Source organism: Mus caroli, chromosome 1, assembly GCF_900094665.2.
Source record: "Mus caroli chromosome 1, CAROLI_EIJ_v1.1, whole genome shotgun sequence".
In the NCBI taxonomy this organism is placed as follows: Eukaryota; Metazoa; Chordata; class Mammalia; order Rodentia; family Muridae; genus Mus; species Mus caroli.
Window position 1 is genome coordinate 58,743,223 of NC_034570.1, and position 17,450 is coordinate 58,760,672.

Here is a 17,450-nt window from a genome sequence, read left to right on the forward strand (position 1 = left end):
AAAAGGCTGAGAACACTATAAGGTTATAAATCCAGATGTAAGAGATATTTAAACCACAGCAGGGCTGGAGAGATGGCTCAGCAGCTAAGGATGCTTGTAGCTCTTCCAGAGGCCCTGGGTTTGGATCTCAGCACCCATATGGTAGCTCACAACCATCTATAAAACCAGTTCTAGGGGAATCCAATGCCCTCTGTTGAACTCCTTGGGCAACAAGCATGAGTGTAGTACACAAACACACAGCAAACCTCTCACACACATCAAACAAAAAGGTTTTAATCCCCCTCCTTCTACAAAGGTAAATAGCCCACTCTCAATAGACCTCAAATCTTGATTTTGCCAAGGGCTCACTTCCCCATTTCCTGAAGATTTTTTTTTTAATAAAGCTGATATGAGAGAACGTACTTCCATTGTCATTTATTGAGAAGGAGAGAACTTTATACATTAGGGACAGGTGCACTTAAATTATCTGACAGATAACTGTAAAAAAAAGAGAGAGAGAGAGATGTCCTGTCAACAGCACAACTTCAATTTTATACTATTACAGTTACTAGCTTTAAAAATAATGTAAACAAAAATATGGATAAATTAACCAAAAAAGGCAATCAGATCCAGACAACAGGGACCACATAAACTAGCACATTAGCTATTACGAATAACTAACAGAGAGAAGGAACAGCTCAAAGGCAGATCCTGATTGCTTCTGTACCGCATGAGCAGAAGGAAGGGGAATGACTCGGATCTGATCTAGGAGCCCGAGAATGAGCTATGCAGGACCATCCACATCACACACTCTTGCTCTTCACCTCCTCCCTTTATCATTCCTTGGAGACAGGTAAAAACTGTCTACAGTAAGAGCCAGACAGGTGACCAGAGGCAGAGCTCACTGCAGTGAAGGCCTGATCCCGTGGCTCAGTGGACTGCCCTGGCTGAAAATAGGGACACTGTCATCCACACACATCCCCGAGGTTTCCCATCTTCTACGTGGAACACAGGTGGCAAGTAAAGAGAATCTTTATACAATAAAGGAAAAAAAAAATCCTCCTGTTGATGTCACTTCTGAACCTAGAAAAGACTAAGTTCATAGACTTTGTCATTCATTTCTGGGTAGCTAGTTTTCTTTCTTTCCCCATTGACTGTGGTGGCATGACATTCCCCTGAGTTTGGTTAATGAAAGCAAGCAAACAAAGAGTGGCTGAGAAACATCATAAAATAAGGTCAAAACATTGTATAATTATGCCTATTGTATTTCCTGGTAAAAGTGCCAATGGCACTGAAGAAACTGATGTTTCACTCAGATAATGCATTTGCAATGTGAATCCCTTTCCTTGTGAAGTTAAGGCACCAGGTTAAGCAAAGGTGGACGTGCATCTCGGAATACACAGGCTCCAGGTGGGCTGTGTACTGAAGAGGAGCCAGCAGGGAAGCGTGAAGGGATCCATAGTTGGTTGAAGGGTCCTGCAGGCTTCAAGTGGGTCAGAGACTAGACTAGACTATAAGGCACTCCTACAGGGAGACAAACCGGTGGGAAGGAAGGGCCGTTGGCCAGTTGGTCTCTAGGTGGTTTATTAGTATGAGGCTCAAACCTGGCCCAGGGCTGAGGAAGCAAGCAGGCAAGGCAATCATGGGAGGGGACAGGGCTGGATTACAGCTTCCAAAGCTGGCCAGATGGACCCAACTGTGGAAGAGCTGCCCTAGGTGTCTTGTTCATCTGGCCTGGGAAACAAGTGGCTTCACTAGGGAGCTTTCTAAAATGACAGTAGCCAGCACCTCTTTTCCCTCAGAGCAGAGCCCTAGCAGAACAGCCTGGGTCCCTCTCACTAGTGCCTCCCATCACATCAGAGCCTACACTATGGAGACAGTGCTACATGCCACGGTCACAAGGAACCCATCTTACATAAAACACACTGGCAAATGCTGGAGAGGCTCAGCTACATTTTCCCTTTCACCCAGAGTTTGACAGTGATGTAGATTTTTTTTTGTTTTAGTCCTGCACCCACTAAAACATACCAGAAAAAAAAAATCTCAAGTCAGAGATTTTTGAATCTAAAGGACAGAAGTGCCTACAGAGAGAGACTACTGGGTGCTAGGACTTAACTGTTAAGAAACTGTCCCTGTGACAGAGATCAGCATTGGTTAGGTTAGCTGAGGGGTTTAGTCACGTAGCTTGTAGTGTGCTGGGGTCAGGCGAGTGGGACGGGGCAGGGCAGTGAAGCACGCTCCTAATGCCCACCACCACTTCAGTACCAAGGAATGGATGAGAAGGGCCAGAGGCTCCAGGGAGAAGTGGCCAAGGAAGAAAGGGCTAGCTTCTTTCCCCTTTGTCTCAAATTCCTGACATCTCTACATTATTTCAGAAGATGAAAAGTCATGTAGAAAACTCCCAAAACAATATTGCACACTTCCCTATTTACCATAAGAAAAACCAAATCAAACAAAATAAAATAGTCTGTGTTGGGACCAGGCAGTATTCCAACTAAGGGTCAAAGCCTAGTTTCTAATCTGACTATTTCAGCAAAGCTTGGGAGAAGACCCAGAGCTGATCTGCAGGGTGAGAGGGCAGGGCTCGCCCCTGAACTAGCAGCAGAACGTGTCTCTACTTCCTTGCTGGCAGCGGGCTTTGCTCTTGGTGCTCAGGGTGTATGGCATTACTGTGGTCCTGTATCACTGTGGTCCTGCTCTCATAGGTAGTTTGTGTCTGGAGATCTCTGGGCCACAGATGAAGAATGAACTTGCAGGGCTGGAAGCCAAGCTTCCTGGAGGAGTTGCAGAAAGCAATCTGTCAGTGCTTATGTGCAGTGTGCACACATGACAAGCAGAGACAGGCCAGACCTCACCGAGGGTGTGCTGCAACTCAGCCACAGTGACAGAGTGACACAGACACCTTTGTTTTGGGGCAGCTGAGGGGAATCACAGCACGGGGCTATTTCAGACTGTATTGGAACCTTCGAATCCCAAGGCACTGTAATCACACACTCCGTCCCCCCCGCCCCCTTTTTGGTAGAAGCCTATTATAGAAGAATCAAGAAGCAGTTAACCAGTTAACCTTTCAGCTCATCAAATGTGAAAACTCTCAAAAGATGGCTGTTATTCAGCACATGAAGTCAGGGGGAAGACAGAGAGTTTACATGGTTTTCATATAAGGCTGTGTCCAACTTTGGGAATAGGCAGCCCTGGAAAGAACTCCTCTCCCATCAGAGCTGACTGCCTTTGGAGCACCCTGCAGCCTTCCTACTGTGGTGCAAACGCAGGTCTATTTTAGGAACTGGCTTCTTAACGGTGGGGTTGGGTGCCAACACTTCCCCCGGGCTGGATGGTGTCACACATGAGTTTCTGGCACTAGCAGGAGGGAATTCTTGTGCTACACCAGGGAATGGCTGTTTAGTGAAAAGCCGTTCCCTGGGCTTTGCTAGCAGCTCCAGGAGATTAATGGACCGTTTTCCATTATACTTTACGTGTACGGTATTTACTGAGATGAAAAAAAAAAAAAAGGAGGTGGAAATGCACAGGCTTGCTTTTGTTTCGATGGTTTCTAAGCAGTGGAACAACTACCTAACACTGCACCAAGTCATTTGTTAGACCTGAAACAGTAAGCGCCTTCATGCACTCTGAGGCATTCTGGGCTGAAAATAGCCATTTTGAATTTTCATGGCAGGCCCAACTCCTGATCTGGCTCCACGGTGTCCTATCAGATTCGGGTGGTGGTGGCAGAGAACGCTGTTGTGAGTCCAGAGCGGGCATGGACCAGAGTGAAAACAGAAGTAGCAGGACACGGTTCCAATTCCAGATCATGAATGACAGCACGCTTATCTTTGCCTTTAAAAAATAAACATGAAGCAATGTCCAGGGAAAGGTCTTAGGAGTGTCCAAGGTCCGCTCACACACAGCAGGGCCCTCTAAGGGGCAGTGGGGACAGACAACTCAGGTGTACTGAACAGGGATCCAGATTTCACCCTCGGCTTTTATTAGGTCTAATCTTGGACACCTGTGAGTTGGGGCAGGACATGGGGCCAATCTGGGGTCGGAGGCTCTGTTCTTCAGGTCTCTGTGCTCAGTGTGCTGGGAATGGCATCTCTGACAGTCAGAATCACAGATACATTAATTTCAGCAAAGGTCAAGAGTAAGCTACGGTGACAGGGACTGGGGGTGGAGAGAGAAGGCACTGTGCCACGGGAGCACATCTGTTTCATAATAAGCAGGTCTAGAATTCTCCAGTGAAAGATCATGTTCTGTTCTCTGAGGCTGGAAAATATAAATACTGTATTTCACGAACGGGAGGAGGAAGAGAGAGACTCAAATCTGTTTGCCTGTTTTGCCAAGTGTTTGAGACTTCCCACCCTTGTCCTTTATGTCCAACATTCCCTACCACTCACTCCAGTGAGGTCAACCTGCCTTCCCAAGAGTTTATAAAAGGTACCGTGAGGTGTCTGGTAAATAGGGCCCTGGCCTTTTACCAAGTTTCATGCCTTGGCTATAGCTTCCGGGTAGCTAGGAAATGAACACACGTGTGGCGTTCAACTGCATGGTCTGGGGCCAAAGGAAATGGTGTGGGCCAAGAGGTGAAATGCTTGCCTCTAACTGCACAAGTCAGCTGAATGTCTCCTACTAGACCGAAGCATCAAGAGCTGGTGCCTGTGGGAGCAACTTGGAGTTGAACCGCTGTGTTCTCCGTGAGCCAGTGTTTCGCCTGATCAGAACAGCAGTGAAAATCCCAAAGGACAGAAGCATGGGCGGCAGTGGGCAACACCAGCTCCAGGTGAAAGACACAAACAAGCACTTCCTGGTGAGTCTATTCTCCTGCCTTGGAAAGAGTTAAGGAAGAAGGAATGCTGGCTGTCAGGGTCTCAGTGCCTTCCTAGCAGCCATCTTGGTCACAGTGACAACTCTGCAGGCTCTTACAAGGGGACCACAGTGGGAGACCACTACCCTCCGAAGAGCGAAGTGATTCACTTCTCACTCCTACCACACTAGTTACTCTTTGTGTTACTGTAAGGTGGCAATTATATATGTATATATCTACTTATTTCAATAATATTAATTCATTAATTCTATTTATGTTTGGTATTTTCTTAATAGTTTAGGTTTGTATTTTTCAAAATGTTACTTCTTAATAACTTTTAATAATTACATACTTTTTACTTTTAAATATTTTTTAAAAATAATTAAAAACAAGTAAAGCCAGGTATGATGGTGCATACCTGTAGTCCCAGCATTTGGAGGATGAGGCAGCAGGGTCACAGGTTAGAGGCCAGCCAGGGATATACAGCAGGACCCTGTCTTAAAATATGCCCCCATCCCAAACAAACCAAACATCCAGAATACAAAAGCAAGAGTAGTTATTCGGGCTGAATAAAGGTCAAAGGTGCTGTGAAGGACAAGGAGAAATAAAACATTCAAATGACAGGTGGGTCCTGCCGATGGAGGCTCTGGGGAAGGAAACATCCGGTCCTCCAAGATGCGTGCAGTAAACTCGACCTAGCAGACTATGCACTGATACGCTTGAGTGCAATCCTGGGACACTTCCTCCTGGGCAGCACCATGAAAAACATGACCAGTGTATGACCAGTGTCCTCCATTCCACGCTTGGAACTGTTCTTAGGGCACCCATGTACACTCTCTGGCAGGCATTGTAGAGTCTGATCATCAGGAAGGTGCTGGGCTTCGTACCAGCCAACAGACAACGACAGGAAGGGACTGGCCACCGAGGTCCTCGCTTTCTGTACTCTCGCTCAGGGATTGAGTTCAAACCCAGGGCATCTCAGCTCCTGATGCTCTCTGTTGAAGGAAGGGGCCTCAAGCTTTCTGCTATGGCTCTGCTTTACTCTTCCCATCTCTTCCAAGGACTCTGGGCCTGGAAGTATCCAGAATCATTCTTGTGTTTTAGGGATGTCCTTGTGAAGCAGATGACAATGGCTCTTACCTCAGTTTCCTCAGCAAAGGCTAAATGTCAGTAGCAATGCAAAGCTTTGCTGTGAGAGGTGTTTCCTCCAATACCTGAGAGCCAGTGTGCATGAAGGAGTCTGAACTACAGAGCAATGTGTGTCAATCACATTTGCTGGGAGCAAGCAGCAAATGTCATGGCCAAGGGTAACTCAGCTATCTGTAGGAGTTCATCCACAAGATCTTTGTGGACTTCTTGGACAATGAGTTATACAAAGCATCATACGTACAGGACGTATAGGTGTATATAATATAAATAAATAACTTATCTATCTACATCTAGCTGAAGAAGGAACAGCCTCATCTGCATGGGCAGCCCCTTGGGTGGTGGTGAGTGCATCTGGGCCTGCAGTCAGGTGTTTTGGTAGGACAGCTCGAACATGGTGCATGCCTCCTCCAGGCTTTCGTCCACGTTCAGCTGCCGCCAGAAGGATTTCTGCTTCTTCTGCAGTTCCCGTCGGACACACCGTGGGCAGGGGACAGACTTTTCTTTGCACTCAGAATGGAAGACAGCTCCACAGCTTTCACATCTGCAAAAGCCAAGCACAGAAGTGATTACAAGACTACAGAGCACAACAGGCTGTGCAGGACATCCCTGTCCTTGGGAGGACGTATAACGAGAGACAGGGGCTGCATCTGTTTTCAAAAGGCTCCATGTTAGATTTCACCAGTGACACAATCTCCCTGTGATTGGAACTGGCCTCATGAGACACTGGCTTGGGTGGAGGGGAGTCAACACTGACCCAGTGACTCTGTTAACAGTGACAACAGGCACATGAGGCTTTGTGTGCCAGTTTCCTCTCCACCAGAGAGAATGGAGTAAAAACTCTAGGGTGAGCAGCCAAGAATGTAACCTAGTGCCTTGGCAGCAAGAACTCTTAGCAGGCATTGGCAGCCCTGCGCTGTATGCCAGGGAGTGTTCTACTTCAGCCCTCCTAACTTACTGCTTTTATGTCTTAGTTCAGGAAGGTCTGATGGACATCTTCATTCTCTGCATGATGTCCTAGGGCTTGTTATGCTGTGTACTTTTTAAAATGAGGAAAATCCTCCCACCTTTAAAGGGCTACCAGTATGACCTAAGTGTGAACAAGGACGAGTCAAAGAGTGGAAAGGAACCATTTTCTCACCAACAGGGCAGCTCTGGTAAGTCATGGAGGGGAGCCATTCCAGGTGGCTGACTAGCTGCTTGTCTGGCCTGCTGGAGTCTGCAGGAGTCTGCCTGCCTGTGCAGCTTGTTTTCACTGTAGAGTCCTTAGCAATGACTAATGAGCCTGGCTGCCCCAGCCCTACTCCTGTGTATGGAGCTCTCTTCCGCCACACAGGAGCTGTGGAAGGGAACTTTCACCTCATCCCATGAGCCCAGGGGGCTGACTACATGATCTTCTTTAGCCCTGGAGGTGTTACATGCATCTGTCTTCAGGATGTCCTGGGCTTTTCAATCTTGGATATGGTTACTTCAGGACACTATACCCTAATGTGCCAATATCTTACTTATAGCACCACCAAGCAGGACTCAATGGCTTGGCCTAAGGAGGGTTTTCCCACTGACCCACCCATGCCTGTGGAGAGGGCGGTGACTTGGAGTTGTTGGGAATGTCTAATAAAGAGATGGCCTACAGAGGCTTCCTGCCCCCAGCAGTACCTGCTCCTAGCTCAACTGAGGACAGTGGTTCTCAAGACAATAGATGAGGAACCACAAATTGTTCCCCTATCCTTGATGTGTCCCCCTGGGGTTCTCATAAAGAAGATCAGTTCCCCCCAAGGTAACTCCTATTGGTGACAGAGTATGTAGGTATTACTAATTAAGGTAAGGGTGTGTCTTTGGTCCAATTGGCTTAGTGTCCTTAACGCAGGAAACAGAGCTTCTCAATGTCTTAGCATCTCTCTTCCTCCCTGTGCACTATTCAAAGCCATTAGTGACCTAGTATGAAAATCCTCCTCATCAGGGCACGAGAGATGGCTCAGCGGTTAAGAGCACTGACTGTTCTTCTGAAGGTCTCTAGTTCAAATCCCAGCAACCACATGGTGGCTCACAACCATCCATATGAGATCTGATGCCCTCTTCTGCTGCATCTGAAGACAGCTACAGTTTATAATAAATAAATCTTTAAAACAAAAAAAAAAAAGAAAGAAAGAAAGAAAGAAAGAAAGAAAGAAAGAAAGAAAAGAAAAGAAAAATCCTCATCAGAAGCAAATCCTGCTAGCACTCTCCTCTGAGCCTTCCATTTCCCCCAGAGCTGTGAGAAACACATCTTTAAGCCACCCAGCCTGTGGTATCTGGTATGCTACCCATGCAGACTAGATGATGCCCTGGAGCAAGTGATCTCACTTGGTGAGCGTCAGTTTCTTCATAGGCTTAGGGGAGATAACATGAGAAGCCATCTCACTGGGATGCTGCAAGCCTTGAATGAGATCATGGGTAAAGTGTCCAGCAGTTCCTGGCCCAGGGACAAGCTATGCCCCTCAGGCATTTCTGGGAGGCCTCTGCAGCCAGACTTCACTGATGTCAGTGTGTGGTCCAGATAGCCCCAACAGGCCCCTCTTTTTACTGAGCAGAACACTAAGTTTCCCAAAGGGCTAGTGATCATCTCCTAGGCATACAGAGAGCTGGAGACAGAGCTGTCACTGGGACTCAGGGCTACTGGCACGAGCCTAGGCTCCACTGATGGCCATCTGAGCAAATACATACTCCACAAGCAGTGTCAAGTCACTAATGTCTCTCTCTATAGCTGGGATGCCCTGGGTGGACTGTTGCTTCCTGGATGAGTCAGTTGCCTTTTTTCTAGTACTGCTGACCACAACTTCCTCCTCATGTTTGCTGTGAGACTACAATGAGCCAATACAGGTGGAAGGACCATGCAAGCAGAAGCGATACATTCCTTACATGCAAGCAGAAGCGATACATCCCTTACAGGGGACTCTAATGCTCCTTCCTGGACACAGCTGGGTCACCTCAATGCCCTCCCTTTCCCTACACATCCACTCCTGCCAGTCAGAATGAAGGTCAGAGCCAGGTCTCCCAGTGCCTCTGTCTGGGCTAACTATCCACTTTGGGTAGTGGCTTTGTCTCCACTGGGTCACACCTTTGTAAGCTATCATTAAATGACACTAATGGTAGCTTTATCAAGTGAATTTCCTCAGGGCTGGTCATGGATTTATACACCTAGGGGCCGTGGTCCGAGGGCAGCAACTGATAAGGAGGAAACACCCAGTTCCCCAGTGCCACTCCCTTATCTCTGCTGATACCAGGCCTGCAGTGAAGGAAGAGATTGAGTCTTATCAGGCATTTCTCGTGCAAAAACCACCTATAGAGTGATGGAAGGCCAGTGCACCTGCTTGGTCTAGCCAAAGGTCAGTAACTGAAACAAGTGTGAGATAAAGAAATTAAGAAGCGCAAAACAGAACAAAGTCTTATTTTCTAACAATTTGTAACCCTGGAGGCATTTTTCAACTGTGGTATGGATGCATGGATCAATAACATTCTTAAACACAATCACTCCTTAGCTCCCTTTCACCATGCTCCCTGATTTTCATTCTAGAGAATAAGGCAGGCCAGGCATGGTGGCATATGCCTTTAATCCTAGCACTTGGAAGGCAGAGGCAGGTGGATCTCTGTGAGTTTGAAGCCAGTCTGGTGTATATAGGGAATTCTAGGCTAGCTAGAGTCACAGTGGGACCCTATCTCAAATAAACAGACAAGAAAAACCTTGAAAAAACGGCAGAAAAGGGAAGAAAAAGACAAATCTGTTTTTATATGAAATTAATAAAAGTCTGTAGCAGAAGTGTGAGGTTCAGAGAAAGCACAGCATCTGCAGAGCAACAGAGCTCTGCTCTTCCTTGGGAACAGGGCTCTATTACAGAGGGGCCTTACTTGGAAAGATGGTTGGCTCCTAGGGCTTAACTGTTCCTTGACCATGTTACCTGAACTAAAGTGCTTGCAGCCCCTCCCTTTGTGCTGAGGACGGACCAGAGTTTGATTCCTAGCCCCATATGGCAATACAAGCCTGTCACCCCAGCCCAGGGAAGACAGAGACTAGAGGATCCCTGCAGCTCACTGGCCAGCTAGTCTAGACAAACTGGTGAGAGACCGTGCCTTAAAAACCAAAGTGGATGACTCTGAGGAATGACCCTGAGATTGACCTCTGACCTTCACATGTACCAAGTACACATGTGCACCTTTACAGATACTCACCGCTCCACCTAAAAGAAAAAGAAAGGAAGATTCACCCTACCCAAGTTTTCAGAAGTCTGTCTTTTTTTTTTTTGAAGAGCAAGACAAATTTTTACTTTTAAATGATTATAAGCACACCAAAAACATGTAAAAAGTCAAGTCCTAGCATCTAGTGATTTGGGTTAGGTTACACTAACAGCAGCCGGAACAAGCATATCGTATTGACTGTCCTAAATTATCCAGGATAGAGTACTCTAAGGCTGGCTGCTTCTTCATAGGAGTTACTAATAGCTACTGTCTACTTTTTCATAGATAACGCCCCTGACCTGTAAGAAAGGAGAAGGGAACAGTTTACTCCCTTTCTTCCTTCAAAGAATTTTTTCTACTAGATTAATTTAAAAAAAGTCAACATTGCATGAAGACACAGGAAAACAGGTGACATATGCTCCTTAAAGACATACAAGAAGATGAAACTTCAGGTACATAGTGAGTCTGTACAAAAAGCTAGATTTGATACTCTCAAAAAGTGAAGGGTCCTACAACAGCATAAAGAAATAATTTAATGCCTTCCAGAACAGAACTCCAGCTCTGTGGAGGTTTCCTATTCTATGGGGGCAGATCTCATGCCAACCCACAGAGCAGGCACTTCCACCTCCTATCTGTTTATGCGGTAGTTTTCATTGATTTCCGGCCAGATGTCACACACAAAGGCCAAGAGGTTATCCAGGACTTCATCCCTGTTCTGCTTGAAGTGGTTCTGGAGGACGGTCATCTTCTCCTGGGTCTCCTTTTCCACCTCACTGCTGCAGCTGCCATGGGAGCCCAGTGCCACAGCTTCCTTGGCCTTGAACTCCTTCTCCCTCTGCAGACAGTACTGTTCAATTTCAGCCTGGGCTTCTTCTTTGGCCTGCTTCAGCCTCTGGTTCTTTCGCTTGCGGGCCTCGGACACCTTCTCGGCCACCTGCTTCTCGGCCTGCAGTAGCTGCTGGATGCCCTGCGACTGACTCGCCATTGCTGAGGGGACTTTGGGCCGAGAGAAAGGCCTAAGTCAACTTTTCAAACACACTCCGAAGCCCCTCGGGTCACCTGACCCACCACCCAGCCAGAAGTCTGTCTTTATACAAGGCAAATCTGTCATCATAATCACCTCTGACTAAAAACTGCAACAGGCAACATACCAAATGAAGGCCAGTTTCTATATGTCTGAGTCCCCTCGCTAAGCAGCAAGCCACCAAAGCCAAAGTTTCTTTATAGGATGCAACTTCAGGCAGAGTGTTTGCTACTGACTAAAGGCACATGGATTTTCCCATTTCTTTCTTATATGTACATTGCTTCATAAGCTAGGAGTCTCAACCTCAGCACCACTGACATTTTAGGTGGGATTTTCTTCAGTGCAAGGGGCTGTCCTGTCACTATAGGGTGCTTAGCCTCTACCCAGTAGCCAGAGCAACCTTCCCCTAATCTGAGCTGTGACAATCAGCAATGGCTACAGATACTGACAATATCTGTGGGGTCAAAATAGTATCTGCTGAGAATCACAAATATCTTGACCTAAATATCTTGAAAGGAAATCACAGAGGAGTGCCCAGTGAATTAACTGGCTGGTACCCTTCCCACTTGCTGACTTACATTCTTGCCAACCAACAAGGTCCAGCTCAGTACTCGTATCCGTGTCATTCTCAAAACAACTTATTTTCAGTAAAGCATGTAATAAAAAATACCTGAACAAGCCAGGCAGTGGTGGTGCACGCCTTTAATCTTTTATCCCAGCACTTGGGAGGCAGAGGCAGGCGAATTTCTGAGTTTGAGGCCAGCCTGGTCTACAGAGTGAGTTCCGGGACAGCCAGGGCTACACAGAGAAACCCTGTCTCGAAAAACCCAACAACAACAACAACAACAACAATAAAACCTTGAACAAACTAGTACTATCCTGTTGTTTCCGACATTATTTAGAACATCATTTAAGATGTAAAGAGGTTTGGATGTAAGTCATGTAGATTGCATGTCCAACAAGACCCTAGGTTTGATTCTCAGCACTGGAAAAGAGAAAGGTCAAAGGCCAGATGTGTATAGTCTCAGCACTCAGGGAGGTTGAGGCAGGAAGGTTGTAAGATTGAGATTTTATTTCCATAAATAAAATAAAATCAAGCTTGATATAAACACCCATGATAGACCACTGTGCATCATTTGGTAACTCAACTTTTTACCAGCTCAGTGCCTTTTCAACTCCATCCCAGAGCTATCCTGGCTGGCTAGCTCTCGTTGCACTTAGTAGCTTTTTGGATCAGTTTCGATGGGCAATTTCTCTGTGGCCTTTCTATTCTTTCATACTCTACCCAGACCATGAGGCAAATAAAAGGCAATTTATTTTTGCATGTACTTTATACACTAAACTCCTTTTATGAACTAGGAAAAGCAACTCCCACTGGGAAAGCACATCAGTAGAGCGTCCATGAGGACGTGAGAGAGCGACCACGAGAATGCTGCTGCAGAGGTGAGAACATCAGAGTAAGGAGATGGTTTCTCAGCTCAGCTTGGCATAAACATACCACAGGACAGTGACAAGGTACTTTGTCTTTTGACCTTATTCTCTTCACTCCTTGGGCTAGCTGGTATCCAGTGTCTTCCAACATGTGGACTCGAGGGAGGTGTGGGCAGTGGAATCGAGCTGGGTACTTGCACTCTCCTTTCCCATGCTCTGTGGGGAATGAGTGCCAAGGAGCACTAGCTGCTTCCTCTCCAGAAAGGCTCAGCCCAGTAAAGGGGCGTTACAGTCCTTTGAGTGCGGTTTATTTGTGTTAGTTAAGGTAGGTTACATAAGTTAGTATAGATAGTTTTATTATGGCTATTGAATCCAAGAACCAGAACCCGCTACAAACTAGCCAAGCTACATCTATCCAAGGGTAAAGGTTTGCTTCTCAAATCTTATGGCAAAGAAGCAAGAATTCCTGGCTGCAGATTGTTTCCTGTTCTGGAATGCTGATGATGTGAGACCAATTAGACACAGGCTTGATGGCTTCGTTTGCCCCCTTCCAGACTCAGACTGCACACAGGGAGGTCACAGGAAACTGCTAAAGGACACTGCCCCTGTAGAGGTCACTGCAATGTGTCTGCTCATTCTTGTTAAGTTCTCTTCCTTCTGCATCTTTATTTTTGGCTCAGGCATTGGCCTTGGACAATTCATTTGGATTAAAATTCAGGCTTCAGTTTGCTGGCTTTCTGACAAGCAAAGGATGGGCCTTCGGAGAAGTATAGAGCCTGTGGTTGATTTCCACTCTCAAGAGACCATAACGAACAGGATGAGCAGCAGAGAGAAGTATCCACTATGAGCATACGCGTGCCATTTAGGGGATGGCTGCTGGGTAAGGTGCCCTAGACAGTCATGAGTGATCACTGGCTTTTCCAATAAAGCAGGAAGATTATTTAAATCTTTTAGCTAAGTGAGGTAGCTACTGGAGTCTGGCTTGCTGTTTTCTCCTGTCATTGGACATACAAACAAACAAACAACCCCCCCATCCCACAATTCCCTTAAACAGGAAATTGGCCAGTATCGTGTATGAATAGGCCTGTATATCTGTATATGTACATATTTTAGGCATCTATGTACGTCCTTGTTGCTCAGTAAAATACACAGAATCTGTTATTAGAGGTCTTAAGGTGAAATGAATGAAATACAATGTAATGAATAAGAACACTAAGTAGGACCATAATCTGTTATTAGAGGTCTTAAGGTGAAATGAATGAAATACAATGTAATGAATAAGAACACTGAGTAGGACCACTCTTTGGGGGAAGTGAAAGACTAAAATAATGAGAAGATGACAAGCAATAAGAAACTGACTATGAGTGGGCTCTGATGGATGGGGTAAGGCAAGCAGTGGCCTAGGCACTGCCATCAGGGGACTTGACTCTAGGCTAACCAGAAATCTGACAGTCCAAACACCCCTCAATTTTACCAGCAGGACCAGGAGGAAGAGAACAAGCGACGTGGACGTCTTGGTTAGTGGAGCAAAGGCCTTGCAGAGAGGATGCAGAGAGCATCATTATATATCATTATATTTGACCACAACACATTCGTAGTTGCTCATAGTGATCCCACCCATCCCCCAACCCTTCCTTTTGAAATTTAAAATAGGCAGCATCTACTTGGCCTTTTGTTTATAGGGTGGTGGTGGTGGTGGTGTGTGAATGTACATAAATTAGCTTTTTAAAATCCATAAATAATTGTGCTTTGAGTTAGGCATTATTTGTTTTCCCGTGATTATTAAGTCTGTCTCTAAGTTAATGGATATAACACAAAATACTAACGGGTGGCTTTTGTGGTCCTAAGCTTTGGACTTGATTCTGGTGCTGTGATTTGAATTCTGGCCCTTCTCCAGTTAGTAGTCAAATACAACGTAGTTCTTCAGGTTATTCAACACACACCTCAACTCTTGGAAAGACAATTGGCATGTCCTGTAATGATGCTTTTATCTGTCCTTTAAGCCAGAGTTAATTAAGGAAGAGCTTCCCTGATTGGAACCCACAAAGCATTAGGCTTTCTTTGGTCCTGGACTTTGAGTTTGTCAGCTAAGCTTGGCTAATACCTATTACAAAAGCTTTACTTACAATCTGGATTCAAAATAGAATGCAAACAAGGGTTAATTAATTCATTTGTTAATTTTGCTACCCTACTGGGGACATTAACTCACCATCATCCTTTGTGTAAATGCTTAATAAGTCCTTCCTGCTAATCTGTGGCCTGGGAGAGAAGTCAGCCATGCTCTAAGGCATGGTTAAAAGCACAACAAATTGAATGTAAATGCAAGAGAATCTGGGGAAAGGCAAAAGCTAATATTTCTGACACTAAATCTGCATCTTAAGGTTTACCTGGCCGTCACTATAATTCTCAAGAAAAAAATGCTCACCTTTTCTTGGGATTATTTCAGGACAATATATATGCTGCTAGAAAAAATACAGGCACTACAGGAGGATGTAACAGCTCTACCACTGTTGCCAGAACTGGGATACACTATGGCTGTGGCTACTGCAGACTAGAACACAGGAGCAGTGGCTCTCTGTACAGATTTCTGAGTGGTTCAAATGCCTGGAGGTTATGGACACCTGGAAAGGCCTGGTTGGGACAGAGCAAGCTGAGTGCAGAATGCAGTTAAGGTGATGCAGATGACAAGAGATGCTCTTGGCTCCCCCACACTTCTGTTGATTCACTGGTTTTATTTTAATTTAAAAGAAAAGTTTTAACTACAAAGTATTTATGAAAGATGCCTTTAAAAGGAAGTAATTCATCTAGGACTGACCAGGACTCACTCAGCACAGCTGAGCTCATAACTTAGCAGAGCCAAAGCAAGAGAAAGTTTGAGCATGGTGAGTATGTTAGAAAATGCCGAGGAGGTTCAGAAAACAAGCCTAGTTTTATGGTCAGCAAAAGTTGTTTAGGAATACAATCTTGGTTACTGATATGAATTTAGAAAGAACAAATCAGTTATTACTTTTATTCCTTACTTATCTCTAGCCATCGATCCCATTCTTTTAACAAGACGACATTACATAATTTACTCATGGTTTTTCTAGGCTAGTGATGCTAGACAAAGGAATCCCTAGGGAACTCTTCAGTTCAGGCTGCAGTAACAGCTGTGCCAATCACTGGTCTGGCTTCCTCTTGACGGCTCAGGTGGTGGCCTGAGCCAAAACTGTTGGCCTGGGAGAGGGAAACTGAGATGAGAAACTTTCTTTGCAGGGGAGTTGGCCTGAGAGGGGACATGGGTACTTCTTAGGTGCAAAAGATCCCTTAATATGCACAGGCCTCTCCTAGTAGTCTACTGTAAATAGGCTTGGACAGTGGTGGAGGAGAATGTCACCTCCCGCGCTGGAAGTTTAGACAGTCACATCACCTGTGATTCAGAAGCCCTGGGTTGGCACTTGAAGACAGTACCTTCTCTGCCAGAGAAATCTCTTTAAGTCTTTGTATTCTACAGTTTGAAGACTTTTCTGTCCAATCGCTGATGGTGACGTAAGCTGTTTTCTAGCTGAGTCTTTTCATTTAAATTTCCTTTTTACCTACCACTAATGATCTGCTTCCTAGAAAAGAAAGTAGACGTGAACTCCCCTCTAACAGAATGGCTGCATCACGCTTCATCGTCTTCTCACGCTAGAACTTCAGTTTACACTAAATCTACGCAAGCTCAGTGGCTTTGTATGTTTCCAAGCCTGGGTCTGAACCAGCTTCAGGATCATTATTCACATTTGTCTACTATGTTACTGTTTTATTGTAAGATGATTCACAAATTCCTGGTTTTCTTTCTTTTCTATCTATCTATCTATCTATCTATCTATCTATCTATCTATCTATCTATCTTGCTGTCTTTTCTTGTTTTCTCATCAAAGGGCTACATGATTCTTTCCATTGGTTGTGGGAACAAGAATTACTGGCAACCACACCAAAGATGAGACTAGTTTAGGGTGGCAGTCTCCCATTCCATAAGATGGTCTTGTGGTTCTTCCAAATATCAGGGCTGGTGCTCTGGCAACGGCAAAATAGATAAGGCCACTGAGAGTCAGTGGCCTAAAGCTCCCTGAGTTGTAGGTGTGGTGCTGGATGTGTTTCTAGCCTCTGTTGGGCATGCGCATCCTTGGCAGGTGACTATTGGTTCTCCATGGCTCTCTTGAGCTCTATGCTCTGGTACACTTTGGTCCAAATAGCAACATTCATATAAAATGAGAATGTACAGTATCCACTAAGTGTTTCTGTGGATAGTAAGTTTTTGAGAGCATCAGGGATGGAAGAGATAATTACTAGTGTTGGCTACAGAATAAGAGTGTTTACTGCTGCAGCACTGTTGAGTGGTTCAATAGTCAGAGTCCTGAAGGTACTTAATGAAGACATGCTAATATGATAGTGTGTTAGAAAAGGCGTTAAAGTAAAAAGATTTTTTAAATGACAACTTTAATGACACTACCATGTCCATTCTCAAAATTCATTGTATAGAAAATAATCACAACATACAAACATACATTACAAAACAAAGCTACTTTTGCACCTTTTGTACACAAGATAGTTAATTTCAGAACAAATTGCTCAGTCTACACAGTCAACCTTCTTTGTATGGAAAGGCAAACACTTCCTGTCTTCCCATTGTGTATTCAGCTTACTTATTTACAGTCCCAGGGGGAAGAAAAAGTATACGCTAAGAAGTAACAGAAGTAACCTAAAAGAGGTTTTGAAATTAAGTTCTCTGAGTAGTTTAGCCAAGCTCAAACATTTAATATCTTCTCTCTTTGATTTTAGAGGCTTCATTGCCCCAGTAAAACACATCTGTCCCTAATATATGACAGGATGTTAGCC

General features: G+C 45.1%; 1 protein-coding gene and 1 pseudogene across 3 annotated transcripts in view; both read right to left on the reverse strand.

Moving 5' to 3' along the window:
• Positions 1–399: 399 nt before the first annotated feature.
• Plekhm3 (pleckstrin homology domain containing M3) overlaps positions 400–17,450 on the reverse strand; it is a 169,481-nt gene continuing 152,430 nt past the window's right edge. For 2 of the 3 annotated variants that reach the window (XM_029477340.1, XM_029477337.1), the window contains exon 8: positions 408–6,467. In XM_029477340.1, the coding sequence (XP_029333200.1) occupies positions 6,290–6,467 (178 nt within the window). In that variant the 3' untranslated portion in view covers positions 408–6,289. Of the gene's footprint in view, positions 6,468–17,450 lie in introns of all 3 variants that reach the window. The other variant, XM_021171504.1, reaches the window with a different exon arrangement.
• LOC110308062 lies at positions 10,659–11,161 on the reverse strand (annotated as a pseudogene).